An 18,866-nucleotide genomic window follows, 5' to 3' on the forward strand; every position below is an offset into this window, starting at 1 on the left:
TACCAGGAGACAGGCCAGTACACCAGGAGACGTGGAGGAGGCCGTAGGAGGGCAACAACCCAGCAGCAGGGCCGCTACCTCTGCCTTTGTGCAAGGAGGAACAGGAGGAGCACTGCCAGAGCCCTGCAAAATGACCTCCAGCAGGCCACAAATGTGCATGTGTCTGCACAAACGGTTAGAAACCGACTCCATGAGGATGGTATGAGGGCCCAACGTCCACAGATGGGGGTTGTGCTCACAGCCCAACACCGTGCAGGACGCTTGGCATTTGTCAGAGAACACCAGGATTGGCAAATTCGCCACTGGTGCCCTGTGCTCTTCACAGATGAAAGCAGGTTCACACTGAGCACATGTGACAGACGTGACGGAGTCTGGAGACGCAGTGGAGAGCGATCTGCTGCCTGCAACACCCTCAGGTACCGAGATGAGATCCTCAGACCCCTTGTGAGACCACATGCTGGTGCGGTTGGCCCTGGGTTCCTCCTAATGCAGGACAATGCTAGACCTCATGTGGCTGGAGTGTGTCAGCAGTTCCTGCAAGCTGAAGGCATTGAAGCTATGGACTGGCCCTCCCGTTCCCCAGACCTGAATCCGATTGAGCACATCTGGGACATCATGTCTTGCTCCATCTTTATGTCATGCTTTAGTCCAGGTCTGGGAGGAGATCCCTCAGGAGTCCATCCGTCACCTCATCGGGAGCATGCCCGGGCATTGTAGGGAGGTCATACAGGCACGTGGAGGCCACACACAACACTGAGCCTCATTTTGACTTGTTTTAGGGACATTGCATCAAAGTTGGATCAGCCTGTAGTGTGTTTTTCCACTTTAATTTTGTGTATGACTCCAAATCCAGGCCTCCATTGGTTAATAAATTTGATTTCCATTGATGATTTTTGTGTGATTTTGTTGTCAGCACATTCAACTTTGTACAGAACAAAGTATTCAATGAGAATATTTCATTCATTCAGATCTAGGATGTTATTTGAGTGTTCCCTTTATTTTTTTGAGCAGTGTATATCAGAAAACAGGCATTCCGAACTTGCGATCACAGACTCCAAACTTATGAACAGTATGTATGATGAATGCAATATAATAAAAATAGCACACATTTTCTCCCACACTCTTCCGAAGTGTCGTCTATTTCTTTTTAAAGCTTTTTTTCTCATTCGCCCTCTTTCCCTTTTCTGCTGTTCTGTTTCATCTCTGCTTCTCTTCCTTTCAGCTCTGTACTGCACTTAGTCATCAGCATCATAGCAAATGGTATTCCATTCATTTCAGCGAAAGAAATCAATTTCATACTTTCCAAACAAAGCAGGCACCATTTCAATCGTTTGTTCTTATTTGTTTTGCTACCGCGCTCCTCCATCGACCAATAATGGCCCCTAACCAGCCAGAACCCGGGTTACTTTCGCAGTGTAACCCACCACAGCATACAGACAGATGCATTAAGCCCTGGGCATCACAGCGTACAGTAATTCAGGTCTCGTTTCGTCTCCCACCCCGGTGACTCATATTTGAGTAGTGCAGAGCCATGGAGAAGAGGGAGAGAAGGTATCTAGGATGGAGAGGGCGTCTTAGCCTCTCTGCTCACTGCTCGCTCGCTCAGTCTGCAGTAAATGGGATCATAAAAACGGAGAGCACAAGGCTGAATTGGCTGGATTAAGAGCCAGGCTGTGTAATTGATTCACTAACACTTTCCTGCTTCCCTGTATGATCCAGAGTGCAGATTACACTCTGCTTCACCTTCGTCTGTGAAGCACAGTGACCTTGAGGCCTTGCAGGAGTGCAGATGGTAATTATGGCTGAGTGCATCAGCAGGAAAACGTGCGTTCTTCAAGGATCTTTTGGCTTTAATCGTTTCTTTTTTTAAGTGATTTCCAGTGCACAGTCTTGGTTGATGTGTAACTGGATAAACTGAAATATGGATTCTCATAGGTGATTTAAACAGAGCTATTAATAAAATCCAAAATCAGACAGTGATTATTTGTAACACTTTATTTAAAGGTAGTGGTCAAGAGGTCAAGTCAAGTGTTCTTTATCATTTTTCAATATAATTTGTACACATTGGAGCATAATGTTGTTCTTCCGATTCTTTTTATCTATGTATGATTAGGTCAGATCTCATGAAATGTTACAGGTAACATTTCCAGTAAAGCAATGTTCATGAGGCTAAACGATATTAACATAAGCCTTTCAAAACAACGGACGTAATCCTACATGTCAATGTGCCATGTCATTTCACCCCAGAAAAAATGTCAGGACAACTTAATGTCAGCAAACATTTGTCACTTGATATCCAAAAGCATTCTTGATCCTGGCTGATTCCAGTTATAATAAGCCTTATAAATGTCTGTAATATTACATCAGTTGTCATGAAAAACTGTACATCTCATGTAACCTTATGAAAGTAGGCATGGTGCTACCAACCAAGTTCAGCATAGGTACTGTAAAGGTCTTCACCTGTGTTCTTTCAGCAGAGCACTCTGGGTAACGTAAAGCAGAGCCCTAATACAGTCATGCCATATGGAAGATGAAGTGAAAGCAGGGGGTTTGGTGTATTGCAGCAGTATTGCGAGAGAGTTTGCTCAAGTGATATTGAATGTAATAGAAGAGGGTTTAAGTGCATTAGCAGGTATCTGAAGTAGTAACAGTTTGATTAATATTCCCTCAGATTCTGTCCAAGCCCTTACAGATTCATCATTGATCCTGATTTATATGTAGGCCACATTATGTGAAAGGTCTAATCAAACAGCTGAATATTTGCCAGAGCCAGTCTGGCCAATTGCTTATGATACTGAATTTGAAAAAGCAAGGCCCTTTACTTTCCTACGTGAATTTGAACAGTGATGTTGGATCGTTTAAAGTTCAGAGGTCCATAGAGGCATTTAAAATGTAAGAGAATGTTCACTTCAGCTTTTTGTCCTGTGCATTAGCAAACATGAAATTGATTAAAGTTTTTTTCCGCTTATCACTAAATATTTAGCTGTCTTTAACTACTACGATTAATATTGTTAATATTACTATTACTACTACTACTACTACTACTGCTTATTATTATTCTTATTATTATTATTATTATACTAACCTTATAGAGCATTTATAGTGCTTTACACACAGGTGATAAGGTAATATAAGTCATTAGAGTTTAGTTCAGTAACTACTATAAAGGGAAAAAAAAATAAGAAAAGTGAAGAATATTAGTTTAAAGTCATATGATACAACAAAATACATTTAAAGATGATTTCAGCACAAAGACACAGGAGAGACCATGATTCTTCTGCAAGAACCGCTCTTTTATTAAACATTAGACACAAACAAAGGCTCCTGAGTGGCGCAACCGTCTAAGCATTGGCCCTATCATCAGAAGATCGCGAGTTCGATCCCTGGTGATGCTACAGCCATCCGTAGCCGGGAGTCCAAGAGAGCACAATTGGCTCGCTCTATCTGGGTGGGTAGGATGGCCCCCTTTCTCCCCCATCACTCAACGCGATGCTAGTCAGTGCAGGTGTCTGTTAGCTGACTTAACAGATCTGGCGGTTGACGCTTTCCTCCGAGTGCATTTGGCTGTCCCCTGATGCTGCCTGAGCGGCAGTTTGTAAAAAAGCAGTGGTTGGTTTCACAGGTCTCGGAGGAAGCCTGTGCTCGCCTTCACCCTCCTAGCATTGGTAGTATCGTGTGATTTGGGGAGTCCTGAGTAGCAGGTGGAATTGGATATGACTAAATTGGGGGAAAAATCGGGTAAAAAAACAAACACACATAACACAGCACAAATAGCAGTGAGGTAATCACCAGCCTTACATCTCTGCTTAATGGTAGACGCTCAACCCAACTACCTAAGCACACTAGCTGACACATAGCAACACAGGTAACATGTACACATAATGACACATAATACGACATAAATAGCATTTAAGTCCTTTTATACGGGGAGTAGGTGCCTCCCAAAAGCTTCTTTCATGACCTTCTGCATGGCCACCCCTTTATAGCCTCTCATAGCCATGCACGGCCAGTAGCGAGATGCTACAAAATCATTGCTTTAAAAGTTACTTAACTGATTAATGCACATTGACAAGCCTCTTAGTTTCTAGCATTTTAAATGACACTCAGTTGATCGGTAGATTACAAAAGTGCATTATATTAGGAAAAAACAGGTGCAAGTCTGTAAGCGTTGTTTATTTCCAAGAAGAATGGGCTGCTGGTGTTGTGGCTTCAGTAGTGTGCCCTCTGTTGATTGTCTGTGACATGTCTGTAACGTGTATATCTGACATTAACATCCAAGGGACTTGTAGTAATCTATTTTTTTTGTTTTACATAAGTTGTCCAGTCAAATCCCAGTTCTCCATCAAAATTACAAATTACATTACATATGATCATATGGTAAAACTAATCCAGCTCCCGTAATGCTTTAGTGAGTCGCTGCATACTTTTGGATGGTTTGGTGGTTCAGTGTTCAGTCAGTTCCTCCCTGCACCAAACCCACATCTCTCTGATAGATCTTCACTACAGAAACACTGACACAGCTCTAGACATCACTCCAGTGTTTTGTGTGAGCTGACTGGATTCTTAATTCACTGCTCCTCCTCCTTGCATTCGGCTTGTTTAGACTTGACTGGATATTCAGGGAAATTCTCCAGAGAGTCTTTATTTTGTTTTCTGAAGAAGTACCGTGTTGAGCTGGAGGGGTGGGTGGATTGGCGGGGCAGTAACTTTGGAATGGTCGTCTGGCTGAGTGTAGAGAAGGGGATGACATCCAGAGGACCCTCATTTTGAAAAGGCTGAGGACGGTCTGCTGGGTGCTTTGAAGATGTGGCACAGTAGGCTTGAAAAGGCCCCAGCACGGACGTTAACACTGCCATGGAATCACACACTCACCCATCGTGGTGTAAACAGGCTGACTGGACGATAACTCAGCTGCACACAGAGAGCCAGCGCAGACAATAAATGGCCCAGGGTTTTTTGTTTTTATGAATTTTACATATAGTTTGAAAACACATTTATTTTCCTCTGCGGTTCTCATAGCACAGCAGTGAGCCCCACAGCTCACCTAATTTCTTCCATTTTGCAAATTAAGATGCTTTGTAAACACGTTTGTTGTTATGTCACTATTCTAGAGATAAAAATTAAGATTTTATCATAAAAGAAATAAACTGGTGTTTAGATCAAAGGTGGTATTTACAGCATTACAAAATAATCCACTAAAGATTAAATATTTGAACCTCAAAGTCCCTACTTCCAAAATCAGACGTAGATTATTTTAAGCCTACTATACAGAAATCAAAGCAGTGTGCTTATATTTTATTTACTTGTTTATCTGTTTTAATAAGGAGGGGAATCCAAGTGAGACCAAAGGCTCATTTTCCTCATTTCATCCTCACTTACAGAATACACATGTACAACATGCACAGCTCTTTTACAAAACGCAGAAAGCGTATAATATTTCACATGAGTGGAATTTTAGATAGAACAAGTGCAGTGCTGTGTAAAATACATATTTAATATGTTTTATACTGGGGTTCATCTGTTTGCAGTTCAGCATTTAAATTATTCAAGGCCTGTGGAGTTTTATCAGTGGCATAATTTGGTTTTACCTCTTGTAGATTTGTTAGGGCCTAAAAATACATACAATACTTTGTGAAAATCAGAGACCACCCTTTCATTTTTTTCAAGTTACAATCAAAACAAGCATTAAGTACAAGTTATTTATTTGTCAGTGAAAATTAAGATATGAATCAAATAAACAATCTATAGTTTTCTCAGAACACAGGCCTCAACATCATTGCTTGTGTTTGGGATTATTTGGATAAGACAAAAATGCAACCAACACTGAAGACTGAATGTTGCTTGTGATTGCTGGTGATGTGTTTTCTTGCTTGGTCATAAAGAGCTTAAAGTGTGCTTTATTTTTAAAATTTAGTTTACATTGAGAACTGAATTACTAATAAACTAAGGAGCTAGTAAGGAACGTACAGAGAGAGCTGAAGGTGAGACAGAGGGAGTACAAGGAGGCCTATAAAAGAAAGCTAGAGGGAAGACTTCTGCAAAATAATGCAAAGGAAGTGTGGGCTGGTATGATCACTGACTTCAAGACAAAGCAATGAACTTTTGAGGGCAGCCATCTAATTGAATGTATTCTTCAACAGATTCAGTACACCACCATCCCCCTCCATCAGAAATGGCACCCCACACTCCCCTCCACCTGCACCTCTCTCACACCCCTTTTCATACCCTTCCTCTTCACAGCCATTGCCTGAAGGATCACACTCTGCCCCTTCGCTTGAGGTGACAACCAATCAGGTAATGAGACAGCAGGAGAGCTGAAACTTAGCAAAGCTGCTGGGCCGGAAGGTCCTGAAGGTTTCTTCTTCTCAGCTGTGTGGGATTCTCCAGCATCTCTTCAACCAAAGCCTTAAACAAGGGCGTGTGCCAGTGCTGTGGAAAACATCCTACCTAGTTCCTATTCCAAAGAAGTCATCTATCTATCATCTTTCAATGACTACAAATCAGTGGCCCTTACATCTCATGTCATGACAGTCCTGGAGAGACTAGTGTTGTCAGATCTCAGGCCTCAGGTCAGCTCTTTCCAGGACCTCCTGCAGTTTGCTTACCAACAGCAGGTTGGCCCTCTGTTAGACCCTCTGGTTGGCAGCATTGTAGAACCTCAAGGAACTATGTTCTTCCCCTTCACCCCGTACACAATGGGCTTCCAATACAGATTGGACCACTGCCACCTTCAGAAATTTTCTGATGACTCTGTGGTGGTTGCTTGCATTAGGGATGGTCAGGAAGGAGAGTATAGGAACCTTTTGGAAACCTTTGGTGAGTGGTGTACGAGGAACCACCTGATCCTCAACCTGACCAAGACCAAGGAGATGATGGTGGACTGGGGAGGCAGCATCAGAAGGGGAGCTGCAAAAAGGCTCAACAAATTGAACAAGAAGGTTGGTTCTGTCTTGGGATGCTCAAAGGATGTTTTGAGGTGGTAGCTGAAAGAAGGCCACTTAATAAACTCATTGCTATCCAGAACAATACAGCACAACCCTCTACGACCTACTGGTCAAACAGGAGAGCACCTACAGCAACAGAGTCATTCAGCTCTGCTGTAGCAAGGAACGGTACAGGAGATCGTTTGTACCAACAGCGATCGCACTGTACAATACCTCACTGTGCCACTTATATTGCAATCCATCCATCCATCCATCCATCCATCTCACATGTCATTAAACAGCAGTGTTTACTGCAGAAATCCACTAGCACCATGCTGATTTCTTTTAGTTGTGTTGGCATCAAACTAACAGTGCTTATTCAACTTTTATGCCATTTATTCCAAGCTACAGGCATTCAAGTGACATACTCCTGGCATAACATATTTGTATGTTGTTGTATTACAGTAACTCCTTTATTAAAGACTCTATGTTAAAATATTTTGGAAGAACCCTGTTAGGTAGTCAGCTATCTGCTGACCTGTTCAGCCTACTCTAGTGTTGACTGAATATATTCCAGTTACAGAGAGCCTGTTGGCAGCATCTACAACTCTCCCATTACTTTTAAACATGCTCTTTTATCAAATCAGTGTTAAAGATTCCTTACATCACTCCAGAATTTTGGCTATGTTTGTTATAGCCAATAACATCACAGCTGTGACTGTCATGGTGAATGCTATAGATCATCACGTACAGCTAATAGCATGAAGAGAAGTCCATTGTGAGACTGAATGGAGGGAGGGGGTGAAAGAATAGTATAATGACCCCCACACATCCTTTGAGACCCATAGTGTTGAGTTGCCTTCCCACAGTAGAAAGGCAGACAAACATCTGTGGATTTCTTGAGATCTGAAACAAAAGTGGAGCTTGATTTTCTCCTCTTTCTCAAAGATGAAAGCTTTAAGTACTGTTTATCTGGTGGTGACAGTTTTGATGGTCTACAAGTTCTCACACAGTTTTTAGGATTCCCTTTTTCTCTGTAACTTTTAATCATTTTTTGAACTCCAGATTTGGAGACTCTTGTTGCTCACTTTCTTTCTGACTTCTTTATGCAAGTGGCTTTTCCACGTCTAATTCTCCTCAAAAATATCTCGTGAAAAATGAATGTTTTACTCAATGGCTCTTTAGCTAGAAATTATATGAATGGTCGCTGACATTTGTACAGTGATGAACCCTTCCCCACTGGTCATTTACAGTACTGGGTATTTATTAATTGGGATATAGTTTACATTCAACTTTAACATTATGGTTCAACTAAAGTGGAATGATCTTCTGCTTCTGTTTGCCATTCTTGTCATATGAATTACTGTGAAAAGTTCTAGCCTGCCCATTTGGGTAATGCTTGCTGCACTTCTGGAATTACAGAAGAAGCAGGAGATGAAGACAGAGAGAGCAGGATTAGAGGGGTAATCTCTTATAATAGCTCATTGTCTGTAAGGATTTCTTTCTATAGCAAGTCAATATTTCTACTAAATGCTGTATCAGTATCAGAATATTTTGTTAATGGCCATGTTCGGTTTCAGCTAATGTAGAACATTCTTTAATGTTTCTTTAAGCTTTAAAAAGATTCTTCTCACTTGCACATCTAATTTCCAAAAGATGCTATTTCAAGAATCATACATTGAGAGGTTCTTTTGGTAACTAAAACTGGCTCTTCTGTGGCATTACTTAAAAGAACTCACTCTTATTTTTAAAGGTATACAGTCTTATCCCTGCTATACTTACCAGTGTACATACAGTCTGACGTATGTTCTCTTTTCTCTTGTTTTCTTAGGCCTTTGTCAGCACGAAGCATGAGGGTGACAAGGTGATCGCTTTTGAGAGAGCTAACGTCATTTTCATCTTCAACTTCCACCCTACGAACAGTTATAGCAGCTACAGAGTGGGAGTGGGGCCATCAGGAAAGTATCCTTAAAACCAGCATCTGTTGCATTTGCCGAGTGTTAGATTTCCTGGATACAGTATGCAAAAAAATACCAGTACTGGACTACCTACAGAGTGATTTAACAGTTGCATAAGCACTGAATAATGTATTTAAAAAGCAGTAATTGTATATTTATGAAAAGCTTATGTCAACATTCACAAGATTCACAAGGCGTCATTCTGAGGTAATGGAACTTAGAAACCTGAGGTCTTGTTATAATACCATGCATCAGTTCTCTGAACGATTTTAATGCAAACGTAAGTATCTTAAGTAAAATACTTCTAGTTAGAGTTAATCTTTTGGCACCAACTGTGGCACTTTAGTCGAAGGCTATCTGTATAGGGACTTCATAACACATGCATAAGCATTCAATAACATATGAAAAGCAATGCTTAATTATTTCTGAACAACTTGTGTCAGTATTCCCAAGATGACAAAATATTTAATGAAGTCAATAAACTAAAGCAACATACATTTGTTCCACTTATAACACTGTTAATAATAACTTTCCAGGCAGAGGTCTAGTTAAGAAGACCCTATATTTTATGGGTTTGGTGTCAGCTTACTTAAGGATAGTGTTTATAAGGCTACGTTACACCTTCGTGAACATTTGATGATAGCTGACATGAATCTATATAAGCATTTATACAGACTTATTCCAGTTCTTACTCTGATTTTGCTATCTTTAAGGCTACTTTTGTCAAAGTTGATGTCAAGTTAACATTACACCAATGTCAAGTGACAAAAGATATATTTGTAGTTGTCATTCAAAGCAGATCATCTTTTCAACAGATTACATTTCTTTTGCATAATGTCACTATTTTTGGCCATGTTCATACACTGATAGTTTAACTAAACCCAGAGTTACAGCTAAAATGAAATGCAAAAGGTTTACCTGATTTTAAATAAGAAAGCTTGCCGTCTATACGTAGCCCAAAGAGTGCCTGGAGGGCTCCTTTGCGATTTTCTTATGTTGACGCCTTAAGGAAAACTCCCCAATTGTAGATACCACTATTAAAAGCTTGAACTTTGGACTTTGGAAGAGTTTGCCATGCCTTTTCTGTGTTCTACCTGGAAGCTGTGTAGATTTTCATTTAGCCTGAGTGGCAGTGGCTTCCTTAGCTGTTTGAGCTTAAAGGAGATATGTGTGCTAGAAATGACATGGAGGAAATGCAAAGAGCATAGAGGCCACATTCAATAGCTGTGATTATGAGAGCAAGAAGAAAACACACACAGTTGGAAATTCAGGGCTTTGCAGTGAGTTTGTATTCATGTGTGTGTATAAAGTAAAAACGTGCTGCCTTGAGCATGGTGACATTGCTCTGTGAAGGCGAGCAGGAGCAGAGGATCCAATTAGAGCAGAAGACAGATGAAAGTGCCACTCTGACTCGGAGGAGGTAAACAAGGCCGGCCCAGCGAGTCCAGAGTGCTTTTTCATTAAACCTCAGCCTTTCACGCACACACATACACACAGAAATGCGCACATACACGCAAACTTCTATTAGAGACTGCCGGGGCGCAGAGCAAAGTCATGCAGTCTTGTGTCTTTGGATTGATTTCAAAAGTGCATGTGTAGGTGGAAAGGGCTGTCGCTGCTGCCATAAAAAGGAAGAGGGTGCTAGATAGATTGCGTCTGCTGATATTGGCCATTTACAGAGAGCAAGAGTGGCTCAGAGAGACTTTGCAGCCCAGGTCCATGAACTGGATGGTAGTTTTGGAAGTGACTGAACTTTTGGAGTGTCTGCTGACAGCCTGAGCTTTGTGTATGAGTCTGGATCCAACACTGCTTTCCTGCTTAAAGCTCTGGTGAGTAAAGCAGGTTTCAAATCATTGATTGTTTATTGGAGTCTAAGAACACATGAAATATGAAACATTTTTTGCCCTTGGAACATCAAATTTGAGATCTTCGGTATATACTGAATGATTTCATTTTACTTGTGTGTGAAACCTTGACCTGATATCTTTCTCGATACCTGGCATCATGGGCATTTTTAGGTCAGTTTCACTTGATTTTTAATAATAAGTTTTCAGCGCAAGATGGTAAGTTTTAAAGTAGTTGTCTGTTATTTGTTGTGTATGTTTTGGAATTATCTAGATTTCTACATGAATGGCTCTTGTAGTGTGATCTGATCTTAGTCTATGTCATAGTAATACATACAGGCAGTTTTATTTAAACAAAGTGCTAACAGCCATTTATAATAGCACATCTCTATTGCACAGTCAAGGTCATGGATGAATCCGTCAAGAATGTGAATAGAGCAGTCAAAGCTACGACTGGAACATGAACCCCTGTATTTATTCAGTGGAACGTTTATTTGAATTAACCTCAATGAGATGCTTTCTTCATGTGCTGTTTGTGAGACCTGAGCAGAGGTTAGGAGGTACTTTGGCATATTCCTGTATACAAAACTGATTCAGTTCAAGTATAGTTTTGGGATGTCTTGCTTGAAAGCAGTTCATGGCAGTGCTGCGAGTTTGCTTGTTAAAAATATGGATTTTTATCAATTTGGGCCACTGTGAGCTACACCTTTTATGTTGCATCATTTCTCATGTGATATGAACCACCATGACAATGTTTGTGATTTAGACGACAAACTTGCTGTCTTTTGTAGAATTCTCTGGTAAAGCTTATTGCAGGCTGTCCAGGCCTTGATCACACTTAACGCAGTCTCATACCATGGCAGCTACTTGACCATGCTTCGCTGGGCTGGGGTTTTGATCTTGTTATATTTCTTGAATAATGTAATGTACAAAAAAAAATCACAATCCTAAAGAGAATGTAGTTAAATTACTGTCTTCACTACACAGTATCTACTGTATATTTATGTTTCTGTTCTTTGCTACTACAAAACGTGCATCCAGTACCAGTGTTGAATCAGTACTCTTTGTTCATCAATTGTCTGATCAGTATCAATATCAGAAGAAAAAAAGTAGGATCAGTACAATCCTAGTTATTATTACCAGATGAAATTGAGTAGATTTACCAAACAATTAAAATTTTGCCTGAACATTTGTCTACAGGACATTTTTCCAGTAGTGCCGTGGTACATTTCGGGTGGTTGTTAGCAAAGCTCTGTGATAAGCTTCTGTTCTTCTGGTAGACTGATGAATGCAGCCATTGCAAGTGCAAGAGATGCCTGCAGCTGTCAACCTTTTGGGTTCTTTTTACTTGTTTCAGGATTCTACTTTGTGCTCTTGCACTGGCTTTTGTAGAGCACCTGCTCTTAGGAGAGGCTTGGTGCTGAATTTCATTATAAGCTGCCTGATGAAGGTGCAAGTCTTTGAAAATCCTTCAGTAACCATTGCCAGTCTTATGAACTTTGCTTGTGAGGCCCTCTGAAATCCCCTTTGATTGCCCCTTGCTGCACTTGAACAGAAATCTGTTGCAAAGAGCAGGTAACCAAAATTGTGTTTGTTTTTTATAATGCAGGGCAGGTCAAATCTATACCTGAATTGATTGAAGTGACTCCAATTACCCTCTTTGAAAGGGGTCATTATCCAAGACATTCACATGCTTTTTCCATCAGTGACCTTGGCAGTTTAAACCATTTGTTCACGAAAGCTATGGCAGTTGTGTAAGATGTGTGTTAAATAGTACAGTCTGTATACTGATTAGTATTATTATTGTTATTTATTCATTTGTCTGGAAAAAAATTGTGTTAAGCACACAGCTTGATTTACAATTATCTATTTATATTTGCTTGAGTTTCTGTAGTTTAATTTTTGTTCACCCCAGCCATAGCAGGTGTTTAGAAAGTTTCTGACAAACAGACGCAGACAGCTGACTGTACCACCTCATATAACCCCTCTTGTGTAACTTCAACAAGATGAGCACCATTCTTGGCTTTCAAACTTCCTCCATTCAGAAAAAAAGAAGTTTGAAAAGAAAAGAATGCGAGTATTTCCCCTGAGTTAAGTGTTCCGCTACAAAGAGCAGCCATTAAAATTCTGTTGACATCAGCTTTTGACAGGCGCCGAGGCCTTCTTTTTTTTGTATTATTTCTCTTTCTATCATTCTTTCTCTTCCTGTGTCAATGGGTGCGTTCTTCAGGTGCTTCAATACATCCAGCTGATTGGAGACTTGTAATTCCCAGTTGGATATCGGCATGAAAGCACTGGCTGTCAAGACTGATGTGCTTTTGATAGGACAGCATGGCAGCAGGCTGCTGCGGCAGTGTCAGGTCATCCCTCTCTTATTATCTGTCAGGTACATTTACCTGCATGCCGCTCCGAAGAATTCAGCCATATCAGCGGCTCCTCCCTGAATATATAACAACCAGACCCTCGGGCAAAACATCAGCAAACTGTTGTCTGACTGTCTTATGAATAACAATGTAATCAGTTTGATGAAAATCCACCACAGAGGCTTAAGAAACATAAGGAGGGATACCTATATCCTTCATGAGTTATGACATTGACTCTGTGACAGTTCACTAACCAGTACTGGGGAGGTCATTTTTGTATACATTACTGTACAAGTCAGAGAACACTTCACTTGTTTCATTTCCAGTTTAAACAGCCATGAAGTACAAGTTACAGTGATGTTTCTAAGGAGATTAGCTAATAAATAATCCGCTTGATATCGAAGGGGAAAATTAGTAAAAGATACAGAGAAAATGTGACTCCTAACAATAGCGCAAGACCTGATTGACCACCAAAATTGTCACCATCAACTAAACAGTGCTTAAAGCTTTCATTTTTTGAGAGAAAGAAGAAAATCCACATGTTTCTGTTCATCCTTTCCCTGTGAGAAGACAATTTCATTGAGAAAAATAATGAGTGGAAAAATATATTTATTTGAAAAATCAAAAGTAATTCTCCTAAAAAGAATGAAAACCAGAATAAAAGCAAAATATTGAAAAATGAACATTTACTGGTTGAGACCTCAGTGTACTTTGGTGTTTAAAAATGTTGCTGCTTTTTTCATGATGCTGAAAAACAAACTTGTACTTAATGGAAATGGAAATAAATGAAAAATAGTCTGACTTTTGCACAAAGCTGTATGAGTATGTGTATTGCTTTTACGTAGATATGGTTCATTCTTTTCATGTTTGTTGAGAAGCACAGACCTTAAGAGTTCCTGATGTAGCACTGTGTGACATGTTTTATTGCCTCAACCCAATGTAAAGCAATGGAATTTTCACATTTTAGAACCACATGCAAGTTCACTTATGTTCACTGAGGCAACTGAGTATCAGTAACATACCTAAGAAATGGCAGACTGGAACAATATTCTCTTTGTCACAATATGGCTATCCTTACTGTTTTGCTGATAGCAATGCTAGGTTGAGGTCATCATTTGAAGGATGAATGCAACTGAGCAGATGAGAGGGATTTTAGTGGCTTTTCTGATGCTGTTGCACAAGGCTGGTAGTTATCACCATTCAGCTTCCCTTTCACTCCATTCAGCAAGGAAATATCATCTTTGTAGGATTCAAGATGGCTCAAACTCGAGGCCTGTTGTTACCTCTTCACTTGGGCTACCATTATTCATAATGCACCCAGTGGGAAATGTTCGGAACGTCGGCGTGACCTGCAGTTATCATCATGAGAAGCTTTTTTTCAGTTCTTCGGTGCTTCAGAATGGCCATGCTTGCAGCCTCCTCCCTGGCTTTGCCCTGGCTCGCCAGAACAAATAGATTCTATTCCCGAGGTCCTCCCTTTCTTCAGTCAACCTCCATTGATTGCAGTATTTCACAGGTGGCTCTGCATGGCCTGTCTGGCTGCAGAGCCGTGCATCTGTAAGTGCTAACAAAAACATAATTGCTAAAAGCCTTGAACTGCCAATTCTGAGCTGGAACACCACTGCTGCAGCACAGATGCGTTCATCAGTGAACACTGAAACGTTTGAAATCTTGTTTTTAATTTATTTATTTCTCTATGTGTTCCAGCTGAACGCACTCGCTCACATTGGCATACATACTATTGCAGGTGTTTTGGTCATGGAAGATATGGTGACGCAGCTGAGCTAATGGGAACGGGTGATATTGATCAATGCAAGATGCTTCCTTTTCATGGAGTCATATGTCTCAAGGTTCTTATCTCTCTCTCACCCTCTCTCTCTCGCTCAGCAGTGTTGTTTTCTTGGGTCTCAGCTGGCATGTCTGTATGATTCCACAGAGAGCAAAGCTGATGTTCTGCAAGCCAGCATTTTCCCTCTTCATGTCTGGCTCGCTCCTCAATAGCTGCAACATCAAATGCTCTTAACAGCCATCACTAATGCTGTTATCAGTCAAAGGAAGCTAAATCGGATATTTCTTGATTCTGTTTAAAAGGAGGCATAGACATTTATCACATTCTTGCGGTCAACTTGTTCTTGGACTCGACTTGTAAATGTGAATAATTTACATGTCTTTCTCAGCAATAAAAGTACTAGCTTAGAATCATGTAATGGTTGATGTTGCATTTAGAAATGTAGTCCTGTGCAGATGTCAGAGATTATTTCTAATTTTCAGTTAAATTGGCCATTAAGTACAAGTTGTTCATTTTCCAAGAGATATTTTTGAGGAGACAGAAGTTAAACCATTTGCATAAGGAATCATGGAAAGTCAAAAGAAAATGAGTAGAAAAAATTAAATTTCCAAAGCAGGTGTTGAAAAATGATTTAAAGACATAGATACAGTGGGACTTAGAGCTGTGGAAAACCTGATAGACCACCAAAACTGTCACCATCAGATAAATAGTACTTAAAGCTTTCTTCTTTGAGAAAGAGGAGAAAATCAAGCTCCACTTCTGCTTCAGATCTGAAGAAATCCACAGGTGTTTCTGTCCATCCTTCCACGGTGAGAAGACAGCTCTGAGTCAGAAAGGATGTGTTGCTTTCAAGAAGCCTTTACTGAGAAAAGGAAATAGACAAAACAGAAGAAACTGCAAAGTAAACAAAGAAGCTGCTGGTGCTCTCAGAATAATGGACTGAACACAATGGACTGGTCCAGACCTCAACACCATTGAGTTTGGGATTATGTGACTCATGAGAAGTAGAAAATGGAAGCAACCTCTAGGACTGAACTTTGAAGATGTGAAAAAATATCGCTGCAGATTTTTTTTTTGAAAACCTGAAAGCAATTCTTCCAAAATGAATAGAAACTAATAAAAATGCAAAATGTGGACACACTAGATACTGTTTTTATTAATTTTCTTTTAAATGTTTTTTTTTCTGATAAATGAATAATTTGTATTTAATACCTGTTTTGTTTGGAAATAAATGAAAGGGTGGTCTCTGACTTTTGCATAATTCTGTAAGTCAGAGATTGTAAAGGAATGGGTGTCCGAGATCGTAAAGCAATTTTCCTTTTACCCTTGTAGTTGATCAGCCAAGAAATATTTGTTGTTGAAAGTTTGTTTCTTTATTTTTGTACTGGAGCTATGGTTAATGTAGTCAGGTTATTAGTAGTAGCTTATAGCCCACTAGTAAGCATCATGCAAATTGCATGCCTAAATCATCACACCTCAATCTCAGACAAACGGCAGCTCAAATACTTGCTCACGAGGTTATATGTGATACTGTATAACATACTGTTATCTATTTTAAAAAATGGACAAATGTTACTTGCATAGCTAAAAACAGCAATAGCAGCCATTTATAAGCCTGAATTAAAATGCTTTTTAAGTCTTTTATTCCTGAATTTTCTAAATAACATTTTTATATACAATGCTAGACCTAACCAGACACTACAGTTTTAAGCACGTTTGTATTGATTTAGGTATACATGTTGAGGTACACTATATTGACAAAAGTATTGGGACACCTACCAGGAGCTTTTCTAAATCTGTAGACATTAATATGGAGTTGGTCCCCCATTTGCAGCTATTATGGCTTCCACTCCTCTTCTAAGATTTTGGATTGCGTCTTTGGGAATTTTTGCCCATTTCATATAGAAGACCATTTGTGAGGTCAGACACTAATGTTGGACAAGAGGGCCTGGCTCGCAGTCTCTGTTCTAGTTTATCCCGAAGGTGTTTGATAAGGTTGAGGTCAGGGCTCTGTGTGGGCCAGTCAAGTTCTTTCACGCCAAACTCACCCAGCCATGCCTTGCCTATGGAGCTTGCTTTGTGCACTGTGGCTCAGTCATGCTGGAACAGAGAAGGTTTTTTCCCAAACTGTTCTCACAAAGTTGGAAGCATACTATTGTCCAAAATCTCTTGGTCTGCTGAAGCATTAAGACTTCCCTTCATTGTAACTAAGGGCTCTAGCCCAACCATGAAAAACAACCCCATAGCATTATCCCTCCTCCACCAAACTTTACAGTTGACACAATGCAGTCAGGCCAGTAACATTCTCCTGGCATTTGCCAAACCCAGTCTTGTCCATCAGACTGGAAGACAGAGAAGCGTGATTCACTCCACAGAATACCCGCTGCTCTAGAGTCTAGTCATGGCGTGCTTTACACCACTCCATGTGACACTTGGCATTGTGCTTGGTCATGTAAAGCTTGCATGCAGCTGCTCGGTCATGGAAACCCCTGCCTTTAAGCTACTGGTACAGTTTTTGAGCTGATGTTAATGCCAGAGGAGGTTTGGAGGTTTAGGAATTGAGTCAGCAGAGCCTTGGTGACTTTTATGTACTGTGCACTTCAGCACTCACCTACCCTGTTCTATTACTTTACATAGTTTGTCTTTTCATGGTTGAGTTGCTGTGGTTTCTAAACACTACCACTATTCAGTAACACCACTCACTGTTGATCGTGGAATAACTAAGAGGGAAGAAATTTTGCAAACTGACTTGTTGCTAAAGTGGCATAGTATTACAGTTCCACACTTGAATTCAAGCTCTTTAGAATGACCTATTCCTTCACAAATGGTTGTAAAGGCAGACTGCATGACTAAGTGCTTGATTTTATACACCTGTGGTACTGAGACTGAATGAAACACTTGAATTTAATGATTGAGCTGTGTCCTAAAACTTTTGTCCATATAGTGTATGTGCTTCCATTGCTTGTTAGCTAGGGTTTTAAGATTCGCTCCCTGATGTCTATAATGTTTGTTCAGTGACACTCTTTAGTGAGTGGTTTATAACATTTTATAAGAACTCACAAAGTTCAAAATAGATTCCATTCTTTGAGGGCACACTCAGTAAAAGCACTTCTTAGCTGTGCAGCGGAAAGCTCTACAGAAATTATTTCAAGTCCCAGCGGCATCATGGTTCCATGGTCGGGGGGACCTTGGGGGTGCGTCTGTGAGGGGATTTAAGGATGAGGATGAATAATTAGAGATTTTTAAAGCTTTGAGCACCAACTTCAGGATTGATTTCCCTAAAATACCAAAGAATGGTGAAAAATTCATAGAGCTCTGAACGCCCTGACCAACAGCCAGTAAGGCAACACAAAGATGAGACTGTAGAGGCTTTGAATGAATTGTTATTAAGAAATACACTATATTGCCAAAAGTATACGCTCGTCTGCCTTCACACGCATATGAACTTGAGTGACATCCCATTTTTGCTCCATAGGGTTTAATATGATGTTTGCCCACCCTTTGCAACTATAACAGCTTGAACTCTTCTGAGAAGGCTTTCCACAAGTTTCACGAGTGTGTTTATGGGAATTTTGACCATTCTTCCAGAAGTGCATTTGTGAGGCCAGACACTGATGTTAGACAACTGATGCAGGCCAGTCAAGTTCTTCCACATAAAACTTGTGCATCCATGTCTTTATGCACATTGCTTTGAGCACTGGTGCGCAGTCATGTTGGAACAGGAAGGGGCCATCCCCAAACTGTTCCCACAAAGTTGGGAGCATGAAATTGTCCATAATCTCTTGGTTTCCTTTCACTGTAACACTGTTCCAATAACACTGGAACTAAGGGGCTGAGACCAACTCCTGTAAAACAAACCTACACCATAATCCCCCCTCCACTAAACTTTACTCTTGGCACAATGCACTCAGACATCGAGTCCAGTGGTGGCACTTTATACCACTCCACTTAATTTTCTTTTAAATGTTTTTTTTTTCTGATAAATGAAT

The 18,866-nt window shown here is 40.3% G+C and overlaps 1 protein-coding gene across 1 annotated transcript in view; it reads left to right on the forward strand.

Moving 5' to 3' along the window:
• gbe1b (glucan (1,4-alpha-), branching enzyme 1b) overlaps positions 1-18,866 on the forward strand; it is a 150,594-nt gene that overhangs the window by 108,026 nt on the left and 23,702 nt on the right. The window contains exon 14 of the mRNA XM_017696820.2: positions 8,755-8,885. Within this exon, the coding sequence (XP_017552309.1) occupies positions 8,755-8,885 (131 nt within the window). The remainder of the gene's footprint in view (positions 1-8,754; positions 8,886-18,866) is intronic.

This window comes from Pygocentrus nattereri, chromosome 17 (assembly GCF_015220715.1).
Source record: "Pygocentrus nattereri isolate fPygNat1 chromosome 17, fPygNat1.pri, whole genome shotgun sequence".
NCBI lineage: Eukaryota > Metazoa > Chordata > Actinopteri > Characiformes > Serrasalmidae > Pygocentrus > Pygocentrus nattereri.